Raw genomic sequence first — 21,470 nt, forward strand, 5'->3', positions numbered from 1 at the left:
ACTCATGAAAAATTTCTTGGTGAGATTTTTCAGGGGAAACTTCACAGGACACTTCATGACATTTTAAAACCTTCTTAAAAAGTAGAGGCTTGCAAATATTGAAGTTTTCGAAATTACGAATTGAATACGAACATGGGAAAAAAATGCCTCAAAGTCTCAAATCGAATATTGAATACATGATCAGTGAAAAAAAAATTAGCTGTGGTTTAGCTTGTGGTTAAACCTGGAGTTACGCGAGAACAATCCGCATGGCTACGATTAGGTTTGGCTTGAAAGTAAAGACATGGCTTCTGCACATAGTTTACTCTATGGTTTCAGGTTTATTTATGCCATAGGGGAATCACTTCACGTTTGAGCACCCCTTGCCTCTCGTCGTTGACCATTCTCACTCCGGTGTAGAAGACTTATAGTGGTATGACATCGTCTCTACATCGAACTCTGGGGCACACCGCCGTCACAACGCTCGATCGACCCTTCTGTCCTAGCAACTCGCTGTTGTCGTTCCCCTCTACCAACTACAGAATTATCTGTCTTCTTCGTCGTCTCCTTCTTTCTTAGCTCTTCGGAAAGACACGGCGAAATGGTGAGACTGTGACCAATGTAGCTCTCGCTACAGAAGTTTTCCTGCACCTCTTTAGAATGGGTGCGTTCCATTCTGCTGTTCTTACGCAAGCTACAACACATTACCTCGGGCAATTCAGCAGTAAGATGGGTATATAAGTACATATTATGTGAGGTTTAATGTCCAGAAGCTGCACATAGTCTTTTTGTATGCTGTAGAAGATGAGTCTAAATTACTTTCAATGGTTGGTGTTGGCTGCCCTGCACAGGGGCAGTTTCAATTTGTGCCTCCATCGAAATTTGGCCTGAAGTCTGCTGCTTGACCACTTTGAAATGACTGCCTCTGTCCTGTGGGGCTGTAATGGTCTATGTCCATCCAGGGTTCCTGAACTCAAGCCTATAGAGAAATTCCTTCCACATCTGCACAGACTCCCACTCTGTTTCTCGTGCAGGTTTGGCAGTGCGTGCAAGAACTTCCGGCTGTACCACGACGGTATGCACTATGTTGGGGAGAAGCGGTTCGCCACCCTCCAGGACCTGGTGGCTGACGGCCTGATCACGATGTACCTGGAGACGTATGCAGGCGAGTACATCAACTCGATGTGTGCCCAGTCGCGCTACGAGGACAGCCCGTACATGACGCTCCACTCGTACCAACGCCAGCTGCGTCAGAAGCAGCAGCAGTCACTGCGCATGCGCCACCATCGCCAGCCGCCACCCGTCCAGCAGCAGCAACAGGAAGAGAGCCACGAATATGACAAACCGGACGAGGTGAGTGTCACTGTCATGGCCCAACCAGTGTCCCCTCTATTTTTTTATGCCAGCGACGTTCATTACAGGCTTTGCAATGGGCCTTCTATAGATCTCAGTTTATTTTCCTGGCTTCAAATGTTTACGCAATTCTAAGCAGCCTTCTAAGTGTGCAGAAAAAAAGAAAAAACTTGGAATTTTTTTACTTAGAATCGTGAAAATACAACCCCTGGTTCTAAACACTCCCCCTAACTTCAAAAAAAAAAAAAAAAAGAGAGGGATAATATTGCATGCAAATCTAAGCACCCCTTTTTCTACGTGGAAGAAAGCATCGACAAGGCTTCCAGCGTGCTTTCCCGCTCAGTCTAGCCGGAACCGTTTGAGACCCAACTGGTGCGGTGTCCGATCGCCATTTCTTGTGTCGCCACATTCCGACACTACACGACAACTAGCAGCTTGGGACATAAAAGCCGGCTGAAAGTGACCCTGATTACTCTATCAGCGTGTTGGCACGGGGACCTGAAATTGGTGGCTTTTAAGCGGATCTCGGCAGGCTTTGCAAGCGTCACAGGCCCGCATTGCTTTGTTTCATATCAACTGTGTGGCATTCGTAACGGAAGTCAGATTAAGTTTGAAGAGGGTTGTCATGGCTTGAACTTCAAGAGCACTACAATAACATATGCGGAAGATCAGGATATTGGCGCTTAAAATGGGAGGGCAGGTATTTTCCTCCCGCTCATTTTGATCATCGTGATCGTGAAAGGGGGCATTTAGAATCGAGTAAATGCAGTATATCAAAGCACGAGCTGTTTGTACGATTGGTGAATTGCTCTCCGTATAGCACTACCTTGCAAAGAGGATAAAAATTTGTTTACCCATTTGCCATGGCTCGTTGCTAAAAACTCACCTTGGCTACGAGGCATTTCCTGGCTTGTTTATTGCTTTGCCAGAGCATTGCCACATTGGTTGGTGAATAGTGGTGGCTGATAACTAGCACACTGTTCACAACCTGCAATCCTTGCGAATCATTTTTGTCAAGAGGAAAATTACCTAGTGTTTTCTGTCAGCAAAAGTTTGTGAAAGCACTGAACGCTCTTTGGTCTGTCGATGTGTATGAGCTTACTTTTTGTAATATGGTGCCCTCGATTACTACATTGGCAATATCAGTCCTAATGCGCCTTTTCTTTTCTCACCATGGTGATGTCTCCCTTTGTAGGGCTTTGTTTACCCCCTCTTTTTTTCCCAACTGGTCTACTTCCTTTTCTTGCAGCTGCCAATCAATTATCTTTTAATCTGTCACACGTATTTCTTTCTGCCTTACCTTCTTTGGCCTGAATGTCTCTGAATGCCCTGAAAGCTGTCGTGACCAAGTTCTAGGCTTGTATGAAAAGAAGTAGCAGAGATATAGGAGATTTAAGAGCTGTGTAGCTGACAGTGCGTGCCCCTGGCAGCGTGTCACACAATTAGGCAGTTCACCGGACATGACATAGAACCGGGCACGGAGAGCTGACTAACAGACAGTGATTGTGCGCCAATCGCACTCGGTGAGGGCAGGCGGTAAGTAAAAACAGGGGAGTTGGGACTCGGCGGTTGTCGGGGTTTTGTCAGTTTGCACTAACATTGAGTACCCCAAGTGCAAGAACCATGCCGAGCCACTCTGTAGCTGTCGGGTGCCCAAACACATGCGCCGTAGCCGGAATAAGCCTGCATGAGTTTCCAAAGAAAACAAGCTGTGAAAGCAGTGGCTGTTGGCAATGAAACACGATAAATGAAGCCAACGAAGCACAGCACACTTCGATTCGTGCATGAAGTCCTCGCTTTTGGTAGCTGAACAAAGTGTTCGGCTCGTATCAAAAGTGAGGACTTCGTACAGGACTCGAACCTGGCCGCAAATCTGCCGTCTGCACCGTTTAAGAGGCTTTTGAAGGCTGACGCAGGGTAGCCCCGCTGCCTGTTGGTACGTACATGTCGATCTGCGAAGCTAGATGAGTAAGCATGGCCAATGCTGAACAGGACAAATAGTCTTGCACACCGCTCTCCAGCTAGGCCTATGTGCTCCCGCAACGATTCCATACAACACAAGCCAAATGCCCTAACTTCGCGAAAAGCTACATTCGTTCGAAGGTCATATTTTTTTGTACAATGCTGCAAACTGAGACGTACCCATATCATCGATGCAAATCCAGTTTTCAGTGCTTTCATCAAGACACACAGCTTTCTTTGCTTCGAATAATTCCACACATCAGTCGGACGGGATTCCGCCATGTGAATTCGCAATGCAGAGCCCGTTCGATGCGCTCTGTCTCATCGCCGTTCTTCGAGCGGCTTCATTACATCGGCAAATGCGTAGCTCACATTGCACGCTACAAAATGTACTGAGGCTTCCCAGATTTCAGCAGCACAAAGAACAAACTCAAAACGATCTCTACGCTGTAAACCACGGCGATTTCTTGACTGTTACAGTGACGGCCTGGGGGAAAATGACTCAAGTACGCCCGGTTGTACATTTCAGTTTCGAAAACTGCGGATTTAGAACTAGGATTCTTACCTACGCATTTCGAAAGTGCCTCTCGTATTTTGTTTTTAGCACTCCCTCTTGAATTGCTACCGGAAAATGGTCTTCTTTAGCAGTTGAAAGTTTTGATTCAGTTGGCCTTTAATGTGCACTGCATTGAGAAGTACACGGGCGCCTTGATGGCATCGCTTCCATCGAAATGCGGCCGCCACGGCCGGAGTACCGGAGAAAAATGAAAGCCCAAACTTAGCAAGTTCGTGCTCCTAGATAATGCCCTGTAAACATCTAATATGACTACTGCTACCAAATTCCAGTTTTCTTTGACACAGAGGAAGATTGCAATTTTATATATCCTGTAACATGCGTGCTGGCCAATTGCTGTCGAAATTGGCCTGATTTTAACTGACACCATATTTGTGTTTTTTGCTAGTTGCATAATTCATTCGAAAACGGCTCTTTCGAATATCCTGAATAGCAATTAATAATTCAGAGAAAAAAATTTCTCTCATATTGGCACTAGAAATTTAATAACCAGAAAGGAAAATAAGGCGGTCTCTCCTATTGCGGGTGTGTTTCTTTAAACGGCCCCTGAAATTCTACTTGGGGTAAAATTCCAATGCAAGCAATTCACAGAGGTGGTCTTTGTGGGTATCCGAGCCAGATTTGAAAGCTTTATGTGGAGCTGATAATTTGCAAATAATTTTTAACAAGTGGTCCTGGAGACCGCTCGAAGCCGATTTGGGCAAGACACCGCCGCACATAAGCCTTCCCACTGACGTCATTGGGGCTGCTGGGCGCACCTGCTCACTAGACTCTCCTAAGTTAGCCGAGTGGGGCGGAGCATGGTGGGACGCCTTCGCGACTTGCTTTCTTGTGCGCCGGCGTCGGTTGAGTTGAGGGGGGAGAGGAGGAGCATCATTCTCGATCGCCGGTATGTTCGATGCTAATGAAGTTAGCTTAAAAATTGTTGCGTTGCAGAGAGGATTGAAGGGATACCTATTGCCATTGCGCATTTTATAATTCTAGTAAACAGCTTTTCATAGACCCTTTAAATTTTTTAAGTTCAGTAAAATAAGTTAGTCCCATTTGGCATGCGAAATGCTCTCTAGCGCGGTCATATGCCCCGTGCCGAGACTGTAGCCGCAGGCGAGCTGCTTTCGAAATACTCTATAATAGGTGGCACTTGCGACGACAACACAAGCACCACCACTAACACCTAGAAGTATATCCTTCCTAGTTTTGCCAACATGGTCTTTACCACATACACCTGGCTAATGCCATGCTTTTCAAAATTTTCACTGGCCAGATTTTCTGGCATCTGAATTTTTTTGTGAAAACCATTCAGGATAATTGTGACAGATGTATAGAAACCTTAGTGATGTTTTGAGACATGCGAGTTCACGTTAATCAAGGCTCAGATATTTACACTTGGAGTTGCTCCAAAATTATCGTATTACTCCTTTACAGCTGTTTCAGGACTCACATTTTCTTCTCCATAGCTGCTCCAGAGCACGTACTTTTCTGCTCCAAAACCTACTTTGGCGTCCCACCATTAGAAAAGATTTTTTTTTTTTTAAGCGAAAGCTTTACTACGCTATACAAAGCCAAGGTCACCATGGTCGTGAGTTTGACCTTCAGATGACCTTCAAGGGGGGCAACCAAGTTATGTGTAGGTATCCACGCTCCTGTGGTGTCCACCAAAAACTATACTGCACTGACCTTTCCCCAAAACCTAACTTAAAGAAAAAGGAAAAAACTGCGAATTGAAAAGCAGGTGTTAAAGAGGCTATCCCTGCAATACTCACAGCTTTTGCTCTATCACTAGGTTCAAGCCATGGTTAAACCCCCCGAGTTTTTCTGTGATGGAGGCATTTTATGTTGGGCACGACGCTGTCCTAACGTGGCCTCAGAATCTACCTGAAAAGCTTGTTCTTGGGCTCAGTCAATTGCAGCACTTACAGTTTTAGTCATTAGTTGTTGTTTTTTCCCTTGAAACAGATCTTTTATGCTGTCTATTATATATTCGGCCGCTCTCCTCCCACCTTCTCAGTGGTCAGGTAGTATTTACTGAAATACTCTGGGAAAACGTGGAGAAGTTTGGGAATTTGAAAAGAATATAGCTAGCTAGACAACCTGGTCTCTTGCCAAGTGATTGGAGTGGCAAATGCTTTTGCGGGATAGGGAAAAGTAATATCTATGTAGTGGAATGCACATGCACAGTTGTTGGGGTAGTATTGGAAATTTCTGCATAGCAAAACTGAAGATCCCCTGCTTGATTTGCAGGATGATTATTCCTCTTGTTAGTTATCCTAAAGTATACCAAGAAGTTCTCGCGTTTACAGATAACTGACATGAAGAAATTCGGTCATTTTATTGATGGACGTTTCACAAGCTGTGCCCACCCCATTGCCACCCAGCACCCTTTTGCAGTCAGTCTACACAGTGAGACAGGTTTATTGCCGTGATGCACTCATGTGGTGGTGCTCATAATACTCGTATGTGTACGTACATGGCCTTCGAGATTGACTGACGTGGCGGGGTTCAGCGAGGTCAGAGGCCACGACTCATAGCACATGGTGCACGTATCTAGTGTGGTGTGAAACTGTAGCTCCTTTGCTGTCACCGTCAGTGGCAAAATGAATGTTCTTATGATGTGATGGCCATAAATGTAATGCTGATTCCACATTGCATTCCCGCTGTGATGATCAGTGTTGCGTCTTTTCCATAGATGCAACTGCCCATGTCAAGCCACTGTGCCAGAGCACCGTTCCTGGCAAATTGCTGTTTTAGTTCACACGCCATTAGTAGGAAATTCTTGATTCTCTACTCTTCATTCTCTACTATTCATGCTTGACATGCTTTTGAAGAAATGCTGTTTGCTCGCCTCTAGTTTCAATTAAGAATGAATGAATTGAAGGAGTAGCCTGGCGGTGTGGTGCACACCAAAGGCTAAGTCACAGTAGCATTTGAAAAGGGAAGTTGATAAGGGAGAAGTTTCCCCTTTGCCAACCAAATGTGCGACGGGCATAACTTGCGGAACAGTGTACACTTACTAAGAAAAGTTCATCGGGACTGCATGCGGTTAATGGTACCTCCTGCTTCTGGCCTGCACTAGTTAAAAACAAAAGCAAAATAATTTCAAAATCTCACTTCTTCAGCTCATATTAGCCACAAAATGTTTGAAGCTGGACCCATAGCCAGTCGGTTGTGATCTGCGTCTGCTTACTATTTCGCCTCATTGCGGTCCGCCGTCACTGCAATCTCAACTTTTGAGTGTACAGTCGTGCCCCGTTAATATGACCCCCGTTAATATGGACGACCCGAATTATGGACAGTTTTTCTGGGGACGAAACCTTTTCAATGCATTTATGCCTCGTTAATATGGAAACTCGCTGTCCAAACAATGGACAGGGGAAGAATGCACGCGCCCCACTTGGGCCCATGTATTTTTGTCTCGTTAATATGTACAGTTCTTGAAAAAAAGCAGAGTAGTCCGAACGCAAGTTAAAGAAGGGCGCGCCGCCCGCGAACCTACGCGACAGCCGATACGGCGGGATGCCTGAACGAGTCCTGTGGGGTTGGAAAGAACCAAAGCCTGCGTGTCGCTGTACTAAGGGAAGGGGGAGGGGGGGGGGGGGGAGGGGAGCGCAAGAGCGGAGCGGAACGTACACAGAAACCCGAGGGTCAGCGTAAGAAAGACCCCGAAAAGGGGGGAATCAGGGTGCAGCAGAAGTGCCGCCGCAGTCGGGAAAACAGCAACATGTGTTTGCAATAAATTCTGCTGAACGTGAACAGAGAGGCCGGTAAAAGCGTAAGAAAGAAATGACAGGAAGAAAGACAAGTGCCTACAGTGGCGGTAGGAACTGAAGTTTTCTTTCCCAAAGCGCAATGGTGTGTTCCATGAAGCCGTTAACGCTTTTCGGTGAGAGTTAAGACACACTCACAAAGTAGAGCGACAAAAGAAAGGCGACGTACGAACACGCAACCGGGACCGGGCGTCCCATCCTGGACGCGCTTCCCTCTCATGCTCCTGGTTTTCGTCCCTGTTGCGCTGCCGAACTGACAAAGTTTGCACACTAGGCGGTCCGTATGTCGGCTTCGCTTTGAGTCAACGATGCGGCCTTGACAAGGTCTGAGCCCGTCGTAGTCGGCTAGCCGTCGTTCTAAACTGTACTTCAGCTTGCAATGTTTGTTTTATGGGAACACATAAAAACGGCGCCAAGAAGATGGGATGTTCGATAGCCCTCTGCATAGCAGCTTGCCAACTTGACTCCCTTGCTTCCTTACAGAAACAGTACAAGGCAAAAAAAAAAAGAATCGGAACGGAAAGGCAGAAAGGTTAACTAGGCAAAAAAGTACACAGCATCAGGAGCCTGTAGCCCCCAACTTGTGTCTGGCTTATGACAAGGCGGGAGTTAAACACAAAAGAACAGAGCTGAACGTAGACGCGAAGAAATCTGTGAATACAAGCGGCAAAAGCCATCTCAGTCATTCCAAGCTGCGAGGGACTATAGTATCGACAGCTCAGCTGTTTCCTCGCCTCAGGAGAATCTCAAGCAGCTACTTAGCGGCTACTTTGCTCAGTGAAGAGGCCATTTTGGAAGTGGCGGTGAGTAGAGAATCAGACGCTGATTCATCGGCCAGTGAGGAGTTCGTGCTCGAAAGTTCGACCAACACAAAGCCCAACATCACGGGTGTCATGGTAAGCGAGTCGCTTCAGACTGCACTAACATTTTTTATGACAACAATGACAAGGATAATACGCTCAAAATTGCCGGTGTTTTGTGGAATTTCGAGTCCAGTGCACACCGTTATGTACAAAAGCAGTCGTTAATTACAATTTTCTTTTCTCAATAAAATCCTTTTTGTTTTTATTCATGACTCGTTATTATGGATGACTCACTTTATGGACAGTTTTGGTCGGAAACCAAAGTGTCCATATTAACGAGGCACGACTGTAGACGACCACAAGATTCGAATCCCGCAACATCACATCATCATGTGCTACGCGAAGTGAGGCCATGCAAATTGAAGAGCTAGTGGGCGAGGTGTGTTTCTAGTCAGCACAGACAATTGTGGCAAAATTGTCTGCTATTCACTTCCCATTCCAGTATTCTCCCATTGCTTGCTCAGAGTCAACGTACATACTATCATTGTTTATTCGCTAATTTATTCGTGCTGTAACGCTGCTGGTTGTACAGCATCACTAAGATAAGAACACTCTGCACATGCGCACATTATGGGCTCAGAAATGGACAGTTTCGAAATGCAAGCATGTTCTGTCCTGCATATGCACTACAATCAGTTTCACAAGTACCCCGCCGTGGTGGCGCAGTGGTTTGGGTGCTCGAATACTGCGCCTAAGGATGCGGGATCAAATCCCGGCCTCGGCGGCCGCTTTTCGGTGGAGGCGAAAAGCTAGGCGCCCGTGTGCTGTGCGATGTCAGTGCACGTTAAAGAACCCCAGGTGCTCGAAATTTCCGAAGTCCTCCACTATGGCATCTCTCAGAGCTTGAGTCACTTTGGGACGTTAAACCCCAACACAAGTATTCGGATGAGTTTAGTACAACTGTCACAGTATATTCTTCTCTTTTGCTGCACTGCAAAGTGCTAAAACCTGTAGTGGGAAGGTGCCTAGCGGGCCGAGCACCAACGACCTGGTGACACCAGTGTATGCTCCATGCGTCTCAACACGTTGTGCACAGTGTGCTGATGAAAAAGGAAGCCTCGTACCATTTTTGTTCTTCTAGTTGCATTTTGTGTGGAAACAAGCCACCAAGAAGAGTAGAGTTGGCTTCTTGTTAATGTTGTGATCTCGCTATGCAGTGATTAATGTTTTAGCAAAAAAAAAAAGTATTAGAATAAATGATTCAAACACAGTGACTGCAGTGAAGCAAGCGAGCAGGGTGAAGTAGCCAGAGGTAGTTAGTGTTAGCAGACGGTTTTTCGATGGTCCTTTGACTTATGAGACACACCGGATTCTAAAACGCACATCTATAATTTGGGTCATGGTGTATAGGCTTGAAAAATGATTATTTTCGAAATTTTGGCGCCCATAGAGACTGTAGACATCTTTTATACTAAAAACGAGCAGCACATGAAGAATTGTTTGGGAAGGCCTTAATGCTGTGACACTTACTGCACTTTGGCTAGCTACTTGGTGATACATTGCCAATCTAATCTGTAAAAGTGTTTATTTTTGTTTTACTTTATTTTACTTTCTAGGTCTACAGTGGATCCTATAAACTGTATCTTTCAATGTGTTCTGTTGAGCCCTAATCAACTTCCTCTTTTTTTACGTTATACTAGCATCTGGAAACACTTCCATTGTGAAATATATTTGCTTCACTTTTAAATTAATTAATATCAGAATTCATTATTTGCACATGGCCATTGTTGTAATCTTCTATAATACTGAGGATGAAGGGGTATAAGTTATACCTTTTTTACTGCATCTTGGTTATGGGCAATGAAGCCAGAGATTTATTTTTTATTCTTGATTTGAAGGTCAAAGCATGATTAATACGCACACATTGTGTCTCAATTAAAAGCAGCTGTCACAACTCACAAAGGCATAGCTGCATTTTCTTTTCTTTTCTTTTTTTTTTTTTTTTTTGTCACTTTGGCCTAACTTGCCAAAAAGTCACGTTTCTTTTCTTGTATCTCTGTAGGAGCTTGACTGTCCCCTGCTGGATGGCATTCCCGAAGATATCAATGTCCAAGACTTTGAAAAGCCTCACGCTTTCAAGGTTTGTCTTGACCTTTGCTCTTTCCTCCTTTTCTTTCCCTTTGTGCACCGTGTGGTGAATCTGTTGGATGTGGCAGAACTTTCTGAAGGGTAGTGCGCTTGTTGACTCTCTTTGTCGTTGTGGGAACGGCTAGTGAAAGCATAACTCTTGCTTCAGTTGAGGCTGCCAGACTGAGGAAGCCGTGTTGGGCCCATTTTTTAGTAGATGTGCAAAGGTAAAGATTTTTAATCATCCCAGTCTTCACGCTTGTTTTGATCTTGCTGCCTTGCTTCACTTCTTAAAGACAATGATGACAATGTCATTGGGTCAGGATTGTTTGGAGGGCACAGTGAAGAAAGTTTAAACTCAATATGCGCGCTTTGCCTCTAATAACTATAACCCTTTCCTGAGTATCACCAAGATAAAAGTTTTGCCAAGTTGGGAAACACTAATCGCAGAAGTTTAATGTGGGTAAACCTAATATTAACGTGTGAAACCACTGTTTTGGCCTAGTTTATCTTGGTAGATGGTAGATGTAGATGACATTGCCGCTGTCGTCTTGCTCACTGTTCACCTCTCTTGACGAGGCATATCTCAGCCTCCGACAGTTGCCCTGGAGGATCAGGCTTGCTATCCATTTCAAAATAAAAAGAATTCACCTGGTTCATCATGAGAGTCCATATTGTTAAACTGTGCACACTAAACTGCTGACATCATGTGCACGTTTAATATACTCAGATACAAAGACAAGTATAGTTCTAAGTCAGGTTAGATCTTAGAAACCACTGACCAGTCAATGCCCGGTCATTACACCTGCCACAGGCATGCTCAAAGATTAAAGGTATAGGCTTCAGACACCTCCTGTTTTTCTGATTTACCACATAAGTAGTGGCATTTAGGGCTGTAATTCATCTATCATATCTTTTATAATTAAATAGAGATCGATAGGAACCTGTCTGAACCTCCCCGCCGTGGTGGCATAGTGGTTAGGGCGCTCGACTACTGTTCCCAAGGATGCGGGATCGAATCCTGGCCACGTTGGCCATTTTTTGATGGAGGCGAAAAGCAAGGTGCCCGTGTGCTGTGTGATGTCAGTGCACGTTAAAGAACCCCAGGTGGTCGAAATTTCCGGAGCCCTTCACTACGGCGTTTCTCATAGCCTGAGTCGCTTGGGATGTTAAACCCCACAAACCAAAGCTGTCTGAATCAATTTTTGTCTTGACTAGGCACGATCACTCCAAGAAGGCGCACAAAATGCAATTACCAAGTGAATAGTTTTGCCAAATCTTTTTTTGTGTGTGTGTGTGTGTGTGTGTGTGTGTGTGTGTGTGTGTGTGTGTGTGTGTGTGTGTGTGTGTGTGTGTGTGTGTGTGTGTGTGTGTGTGTGTGTGTGTGTGTGTGTGTGTGTGTGTGTGTGTGTGTGTGTGTGTGTGTGTGTGTGTGTGTGTGAAAATAGGGGGGGGGGGGGGGGGGACCAGTGAAGAAGTGAAAGTCATTGCGGAAGAATATTTGAACTTTATGTTACTTTTGATAACGAAAACTTGATGGTAACTCTGTTTATATGCTTCGTTGCTTATCATTTCGAACGGCTGACACTTCAATCTAAATTTGTCTCCACTACAATAATGACCCCAGAGCAACTTCAGTATCCTGTAAATGAATATAAATAAATATTTATTCATATCAAAACGTAGCACTGGGCTTTATGTGGCTTTCTGGCATTTGGTCAGAAGGAAAACACAAAATTTGTCGGTAAAAAATTAAAAGTTTAGTTTGCAGTATTATGTTCCATCACCCTAGTGTAAACTTGTAGCAGTGGTCGCAGTGTCGAATGCGTTATAAACACTGTCACTGCTGAGATTAGAGCTGAAAGTTCTCACATTTTCGCTAAAGTTTGGCAATTTTTGTTTATTTATTTATTCAGGTTAACCCTAAAGGGAGGGTTTGACATGGAGGGAGATACAATCATAATAATTGTGATACAATTAGCAAGAACGAGTGCAACAAGATACATTAGTTAATCATTGTTCACAAAATTAAATGTTAGCAGCCACGTTGTCTTTTTACGGCGTTATTGTTCTTGCAGGCTGTAGGAATGACAAAGCGATAAGAATGTGATCAATTAATCACCTGAGCTCTTTGAAAGCTGCAGGGTGAACATGCTTGTTCCACCATCCTCTCGAGCAAGCTAATGTGTCAAGCGCTGTGACCCTGGTGACAATATGCTTAAAATCTTCTGTGGGGAGATTTATCTACTGTGTGCGCCCTTCAGTAGGGATACTGATATAGTAATGGCAAGAAATGGAAACCAGGCAGCTGCGAAACCTTTGGTTATGCTCTGGGGCATCGTTGGGGAGATACTTCAGTAGCTGGGGCCATTGTGTCAGACAGGTGGCAATCATTAAATGAAGCAAGAGATTCATCAGCAGCGGCTTTGTATTAAATGACGGCACGTTAGCAGCATGTGAGGCATGTTTTAAAAATAGTGCATTTATCGTGCTTATGTTACGTTTTCATGGAATACTTGTGTATTTTTATGCCTAGGTTGGTGAAATTTTCAATTTTCCACCGCAGGAAATGAGAATGATCCTCACTGATGTAAGGCTCGGAGGTCTGTGACTGAAATACACTTTGAGTCTTCTCAGTTTTGCTTTTGAAGGCAGCCCGCCACATTGATACTCATTCTTCTTTACTTGGCACTTTTCTGGGGTATAGAATCTCTATTTTATTTGTTTATTTATACACACTGCACCCTCGCATTACACTGCTGCAGAAGTGCGAAAGTAGCTCCTGCACCATTAAATGTGGTAACCAGTCGGTACAGGGAGCACAAGCTGGAACTGGCTCTACATGACTGCTGTCAGTCTCTTGTTTCTTAGTGGAGAACCACGGCTCAATGTACGCATGCAGTTGAGAAGTGCGTAAACCCAGTACTTTTTGCCTTGTGGGGTTTCTCGTTTTTGTATTTTTCGATTCCTGGGCTCACAAATAAGGTAGTTGGCAGCACCTTTCCTTTCTTTTTCGGCCCTGGAAAGCAAGCGATAACGATTGCTCTACAGTATGTGACCAGTGCGTCTTGCTTCAGATTTTCAAGCGCTCGTGCTAGGCTTGGTATACAGCCAGCATGGCAAGTGGGCTCTCTGTTTAAAGGCCCGCTTCCTTTTGACAAGAGCGCTGCAATGCACTTGTAGCATCAAAAAGGTTTAACATGAAACTTGGGAATTAGCAAGGTCACACACTGGCTAGAACGAAACTTGAGACTGGTTAGTGCAAACATCGACGTGTGACCAGTTAAGCATTTTTTTCCTACCGCCACATTTGCTCAAACAGCCATTCTCCTGGAAAGTATCTTGTTAGCCTTGCAGGTGTAAATGTGTAACTTTTCACTCAGAAAATGCCATTTACAAAGAAGGCTGCTCAAGTTTTCGAAGAATGGAAACAGCATTACTCCTACAAGGCAAGAGGCAAGCGCAGCAGTTATTGCATCTTAGTGGTACTGTCTCCACGTTCGGCTAAATCTACACCAGTGGCATGATCATACTGCACACAGGGCCAACAATTATGAAGCTAAGTGAGATATATGCATGGAGCAGAACTGCATCTCTGAAAATAAACCCCATGCTGTCTTATTGCGACCAAAAAACAACCCTCGGACTCTGTGGTAATAAAATGTCTGTTAAAATGTGTTCCCTCGATAAAATGTTTGTGCCATACCATAAGGAAACATGTCCTGGGATGATACACAACTTTTACAAGCACATATCACAACTCCATCAACTTGCAGAAAAAGTTGTCGGCATGATCCTAAATGTACCTTTTGATGGCTGGTTTTCAATTCATTAGGTTTGGTACCAGCCACCGACCTGTACGAGATAACACTTAGATGCCAATTTGAAGAAAACTGCAAAGATAAAAACCGCTTCCTTGATGCAGTTGCTCATTTAACATATTGCACAAGACCTTTTCGTAGCTTTCAACAAAATTTGGAACATGCCATGTTGCCGAACCAATCGTGGACCTCAGATGCTTCGATTTAGAATTCACCAGCCACTAAACAGTTTGCATTTTTTCTTTGGACAAACCAGTGTTAGCTTATTCCTCAATTTCTTTTTCTTCTTTCCTCTTCTTGCTTTCAGTTAATCTGGATCTGTCCCTGTTGTATATTTTTGCGTGCATACTTGCGGGTGTCTTTTGCCTGTGTGTATTGTGTAAATTTTAATGCATTGCTTTGAACTTGTATCCTTTCTCTTGTACTTATTACACTATTACATAAGCACCTGTAACTGCATTTTCAATGCAGGTACTGCAACTGAGTTTCACGACGCACGTCAGTTATGTCAACTTTGCTTGTGTTGGTAGCTATGGTCATTCCCCACTGCTACAGTGCTCTAGAATCTTGGGCAGTGTGTTATCCGCACCGGGGAACAATAGAGGAGCGAGGTCGTCGCCGCGATGAAAGCGCGCGTGACACCCAGGGGGCGCTGCCAGTAACAGGTGTGCCAAGGGGTGCGGTGCGCCGAGCCGAGCTCCATTCGCTTGCATGCAAAGATGAGCGCAGACCATCTTCGCGTGTTGATTTGAGGAATTCGTATTTCGTTGTTCTGCATGTTCTTCGCCGTTTGTTGCGCTTTCTTGGTGTGTTGTTGAAACCTCATCTGTGCTCTTCACTTGGAACATCTAAGCAATGCGTGCACGACGGAAAGACGACGCGACACAATGGACAGGGTCGGGCTGCAACAGCGGTTACAGCTTGTGCAAGGGAGTTCCTCTCTCTTCCGTGTATCCATCGACGCCGATCGCTGTTAGATTTGGTCACAGAACATCAAGAAAGCAGACAGAGTACTGAACGAAGCAAGCGTTGTGTGCGAGCGCTATTTTGAACAAGTTTTCATTCAGCGCACGTATAAAACAATCAACGGTGAACTAGAGTAGAGGCCGATCACATGCTTACTGATGACGCCGTTCCGACCATCTTTCCGGACGCACCAAAATATGTTTCAAAGTCGCTGCCCAAGAAAATGAAAGTGGGGAACATCTGTGAACAGACAATTCATGCAGCGAAGCGGAGACTGTGTTTACCAGCTAGCTCATGAAGAGCAGCCGACATCTGACGGCGACAGTCCCGAGGAGCCCAACAGGGGGGATTTTGCCAAGAAAAACGAATGTGTCATCTTTCCCAAAAGTAACTAGGCTGCATGTTTTGCTCCTCACTTGTATTGAAAGCCAATGAGGATTTCCACTTTATCAAAACTAGTTAAGAAGTGAGGATAGGTGCTCGCCTTTACATTTGAGATTTAGAGCTTCAGAAGTTTAGTATGAATCCACTACTACATGGCTGAAAAGCAGATCCTGCAGCCTGGTTACTAAAACACCCGAAATATGGTCAAGGATCGCCTTGCCACGCTAAGAAAAAGCTTTCCACTATGCCGAGTGCATGTGAGCTAGATGCTGCCGGAGACAGCAGCAAATTGGCCCTGAAAAAGCTGTCAAAATGGATATGTCGGCTACAAAATCGGGTGAGGAGGCTCTTGTGGCGGAAGTTTCTAGAGGAAAAAAGTTGTTCTAGCTAGACATTTCCAAACCAGTACAGGCGGAGGCACTAATTGAACATGTTAGTGGGCTACAGTAGTGCCCTAGCTGGTGCAAGTATACAACCAGTTGCTGGTGAGTGCTCGTCGTTCAACGGAAATTTCTTTTCCCAGAAGTGTACGCTTGTGGTCAAGGACGGTACGGCCTACCAAGGCTCTGATTTGCATGTTTTGCCATGTTTGGAACCTGAATAAATGACTGTCTGCAGAATGACGTTTATTGTTTGTTTGTTTGTTTGTTTTTTCTTTTTTTTGCACAACGCAAGAGCTCTCTAGAACACTTTGCTATTCAGACAGGATTCTAAGATTCGCGAGTTTCGAAACACCGCAGGCTTCGAATGAATTTCTTTCTGTGCAACATATTTATCCAAGTGTGTGCAGTAGACTCACATAGGTTCGGAAACACGAAATGCACTCTTAACACACGCGAAGTGCGACCTATGCTGTATTTAGCTCATGGCTAATAGCGCGCACCACACCAGTATTACAGTGAAATATTCTAGTTCACTGTACCAATATCGTCGCTGGCATTACAGCGCCATACAGCAGCGCAGACCATGGAACAATGCATTATGGTTCAAATGTTAAAATTCTTAAGCAAGTAGGCGATCACCAAGCATTAAATATCGAATTAAGCGCACCACGCAGTGCAGATACGATGAGCCGACGCTCACGGCAGCACAGCCAGTGGACGGCTCGCTGCGCACACCTGTTACACGAAGCGCCCCCTGGCCGATGGCGCAGCAGTCATCGCAAAAAGAGCCCATGCTCCGCCCTCGCACGAGACACTGCCCAATATTCTAGAGCACTGTACCACTGCTATGGAACCAGGTGGTATTTGTGGCTGAAACTGCCTTATGGGCGCCTTGCCCCTGTCAAGAGCCTTCAGTTTCAGTTTTGGCTACGTCTCCCTTCATCGTTGTGTTGTTTGAAATAAATATTGAGTAAAGAATAAAAAGAAGCACATGAAAAAAACATGAAGAAAAATTGGTAACTTAACCATTGATGTTACTGATTTATAAGATTGTCAAAAGAAAGTACTACAATGTCAACATTGGTACATGCCACTTATCAGAATAATTTGGTTCTTCATCTTTTTTCAGCTCTCCTCATCCTCATGACACCACCTTTCACTGCTTATGCACACAAATATCGGCATGATGATAACTAACTTCTGAAAAAAAAAAAAATATGGCGCAAAAAGACTGTGAATTGTATAACAAGCGCAAAATACTTGTCTTGGTTCAATTGCTCGCTTATTCGGGCTAAAATTTGGTGCACTGGCAGTGTATGACCGTTGATATTTTTCAATACCAAGTTTGGATGATGTGCTTGCCCTGTGCGGTGAGAATCAATTAGCAATCTGCATCGCTTGCATTGTCAGCGACTCAAAACAAGCATCTTTTGCATAGCTGATTCTGGCCGCACCGTCTGTTGCATATCCGTGGAATGATTGTTCTACCTTGAAACTGCAGTTATTAGTGAAGGATTGAGCTAGCATTCTTAAGCGGCTAGGTTCAAGGTTGCTCAGTACAATTTCCTCCCCCAGTTCAACAAGTTTGCTTCGTGCCTGCCGAAATAAAATGATGGAATCATTTTGCGAGTGTACACTAGATAGCGTCGTCGGCATCGGCCATGCAAAAGGTGTGTCTTTCGTTACCTATATAGCAGACTAAACAGATTTTTAATCAGTTCTGATCAAACTGGGCAAATACATTACCTAAACGTGATATCAAAAATTTAGATGGCCATGTACCATCTGTGTGCCAAATTTCGATGCAAGCAAGCGAGAGATCTAAACGAGCAAAACATTTTGCAGTTCGTGTTTAACGTTGCAACTGTCTTCTAGAATGTAGCTTGCTCTGCTGGAACCAGGATTTCATACTGCAACTGCAAGAAAGATTTACAGCAAGTGATGTACGAGTGGTTTTTAACTGATCATGCTGAAGACGAAATTGGCATGGAGGCATTCGATCAAACGGGAATACTTGCTTGGCTGCATTGAAATTTTTTGGCGTTCAATGCAAAGAGAATGCTGACAGTTTGGCTATATTTAGGTGCTTTACAAAGAGTGAAAGGCAATGTTCTACATGTCTTGATTATTCCTCATAATTTGTCTCAAACAGGTAAACAACTTCAAGGGCCTTCCATGGTGTGACTTCTGCGGCAACTTCATGTGGGGTCTGATAGCCCAAGGTGTACGATGTGAAGGTATGGCACATTTTTAAAATTTTTTTTTTCCTTTTCTACTTTATGCTGCATGTACACTGTCAGGTGACTACATCGCATGAATGCATATCATATCAAGCATGCATGCTATTGATATGTCACTATGGTGCAGTTTGTATGGTACAATCCTGTGAATGGCATGTCATCGTAAGAAGTTGGTTAGTCAGTTACACAGCAAGGAGTTAGAAGGGAAGACCAAATCTGGAAAAGAAGCAATGGACAGCAATGAAGAGAGAGTAATAGAAAAACTAGGAGGGTGCTCTTGTGGGCATGTTTGCCCTAAATTAAGCTTTATGTGCACTGGCAGAATCCTCTCTTGACTTTAACTCAGCATTCTCTAAATGCCCCGGTCACCGCCTCCCTGTTTCTTTGCTAGCATTCTTTATCCTAAGCCCTTTGAGTACAATTTGAGTAAGGTTTGAGTACGCTGGAGGCCACAGTGCCATTTAAACGACAGAGAGAGAAAAGTTTATGCACAGAGAAATGCAGTAAGGTTTTCCTTTCCAAGAACATCTCCGCCGGCAAATTTTTATTCTTGATGGTAAATCAGCTAGTTCTCTCCTGCCCTACATTCCAAGCATAAACCAGAGAGAGCTCAAAAATACAAAAACTGTGAGCTGTACTATGAGCAGAGGAAACCCCAAAAATGAATGTCTGTAGCACTTTAGTTGTGAGCAAGCTTTCACCACATTAGCACATTCACTACATAACATGTGTAGTGGCTACTGGTGGCGAACAATGCCAAAAAATGAAACTTACAGGTAGCCGCGCAAAATTTTCACATCTAAGAGGAGGCATAGTGCATTTTGCATATTTCGAATTATTCTTTTCGCAGTTTTTTATTTTGAAATTCATGCTTTTCCTACTTTCTGTGTTGCTTTTCATTTTTTCTCCATTTCTTAAATAAGTTTAAGCAAAATTTCAAAACATTTTGCATATGCTTGAAAGACCATCTATCGTAAAATTCCGAGAAAGTGCCCCCTCTGACTCTCCAAAATTTCTGGAAAACAGGATGGAGGGAGGGGGGGGGGGGGGGGGGGGACTTTTCCAGAGTGTCACCGAAATTCAACATTGCAGTGACAAAACTTTCCACTGGAAGAAAAATATTGACCACTGTCACATGTAGTATCTAACATTTTATTTACCTCTGATCAGGCCTCTTTGTGGGCAATATAGAGTGCATCCCAGTTCTTTTACTCCACCTGGTATTTGCCATGTGCCTTACAGCATACATGTTTGCAGCTTTTGCAGAGTTCGATCGGCTAAATTTTCTTTCACGACACAAGCTGTTAACGCCGCGTAACGAGCGCGCAGTTTCAGCACACTGGAAGGATGGAAGAGTTGCACAGAAGGAAGTGAGGGAAACGTGTACTGCTGCTGGCGGGTCCAATAAATACCGTAGGCACTGAATAAAATGCACAACTTACGCTAGCACAGCACTGTGCTAGCGCTCAGCTTCTTAATTGTTACCGCTGCAACGCAGTCCTAGTAATGGAGCTGCAATCTTCACAGCCATTTATGCCTGGTACTGTTTCTATGCCGCCAGTACAATACCACTGCAAAGCCTAGTAGGACCAGGATGCCCCAGGCACGAACGATCCAGGAAGGCTTAGGTGGCTGGGCGAGATTGGCCAAACTGTGACATGCTTCCACACTCAGTTTGCTCGGCGCACCGAACTGCTGGCAAAGAATTTTCCAGCCTTATGTGCTGAGCCTCAAGGAGCCTCATAATGGGCAAGAAGACATCCTGCCATCGTTGTGTTTTGCCATTGCAGCAAACAAAGCCAGCAAAGAAGATAGCATTGATAATGCACTGTGCCACAGACCAGGAAGCATGTTTGTTTTGTCAGAAAGTGATCTAGCTTGATTAAAATGGACAAAGTGATAGTATTGTGCTTGAATGGAGGATAAAGAATGAAACATTCTGTAACTGTACTCTCTTGATAAATTGGAGCAGCTACAATAATTTGCTATGTCAGCCTTGTTGTTTTCATCTTAGAACAGATGGAGATTTGAGCGGGTCGTTTTCAAACGATCCAGTCAACCACATCAGCAACATAGGCGTGTGACAGCGGTCTCAATTGGGAATATTTTTTTTCTTTTTTAACGACCGAAGTGGTGGTTTGATGTTACAGAGTCATCTCACATTCAGGAGGTGCTGGGTTCAACCCCAAATATTGCCAAGTACCCATTAGTTTTTCAATGGGTACAAGGTTTTCCCTGGCCTCGCGCTTGGCTCTTCTGGGGTAGAATGCTTGAGAAAAGGGTCATGCACCAGACTGGTGAGATGGATGTCCACTTTCGGTGTGTCCAGATAGTCTGAAAGGAAACGTATAAATGCTTGCATTTCTCTCTAATTTTGCTGTGCGCATGCATGCTCTGCCTGCTTCTTCCACAACAAGGAGGCAACTTACAGTGTTTCTCGCAGACTGCGGATTCAGCGCGCACAACCGGTGTTCAGAGAAAGTGCCCAACGACTGCCTCCCAGACACTAAGTACGTCAAGCGGGTCTTTGGAGTGGACCTGACTACCCTGGTGAAGGCGCACAACACGCCCCGGCCCTTTGTGTTGGACATGTGCATCAAGGAGATTGAGCAGAGGGGTGAGCTTCACAGTGACTGGAATGCAGTGGCTGCTCCACTGTCAGGTTGCTGAAACAAATTTAACAGGTTCAGTGAGAATATGCCCACTTGAAGTGCTGAAGGAAGGAAAAAAAATTTTTTGAGAGAATTCTGAAGCTCTTTTTCACGTTTATTCGATATGCTACTCGCTAAATCAATCCCCTTTTATTTGTGCTTCCATCATCTCACACATACTCATTCGTTGTTGTTTATTTGGCAAAAAAGTACAGTTAAATAGTAAGTGTAATTTTTGCATTCAGTCATAAGATATTGTGGCCCGCAGCAGTAGTGCAGCGGTTACGGCGCTCGACTGCTATGCTCAAGGGTTGAGTCTCAAGCGAGGCGGCTCTTTTTCAATGGAGGCGGAAAGCAAGGCGCCCGTGTGCTGTGCGATGTCATTACACGTTAAAGAACCACAGGTGGTTGCAATTTCTGGAGCCGTCTACTAAAGCGTCCCTCATAGCCCGAGTCACTTTGG

At 44.5% G+C, this 21,470-nt stretch overlaps 1 protein-coding gene across 3 annotated transcripts in view; it reads left to right on the forward strand.

The window, feature by feature from the left end:
* Window positions 1-21,470, forward strand: part of LOC146186772 (N-chimaerin-like) — a 63,806-nt gene that overhangs the window by 6,219 nt on the left and 36,117 nt on the right. For all 3 annotated transcript variants that reach the window (XM_084607394.1, XM_084607391.1, XM_084607393.1), the window contains exons 6-9: window positions 1,014-1,332; window positions 10,498-10,575; window positions 18,269-18,353; window positions 20,800-20,973. In XM_084607394.1, the coding sequence (XP_084463520.1) occupies window positions 1,014-1,332; window positions 10,498-10,575; window positions 18,269-18,353; window positions 20,800-20,973 (656 nt within the window). The remainder of the gene's footprint in view (window positions 1-1,013; window positions 1,333-10,497; window positions 10,576-18,268; window positions 18,354-20,799; window positions 20,974-21,470) is intronic.

Source organism: Amblyomma maculatum, chromosome 6, assembly GCF_055883805.1.
Source record: "Amblyomma maculatum isolate TAMU_Amacu chromosome 6, ASM5588380v1, whole genome shotgun sequence".
NCBI lineage: Eukaryota > Metazoa > Arthropoda > Arachnida > Ixodida > Ixodidae > Amblyomma > Amblyomma maculatum.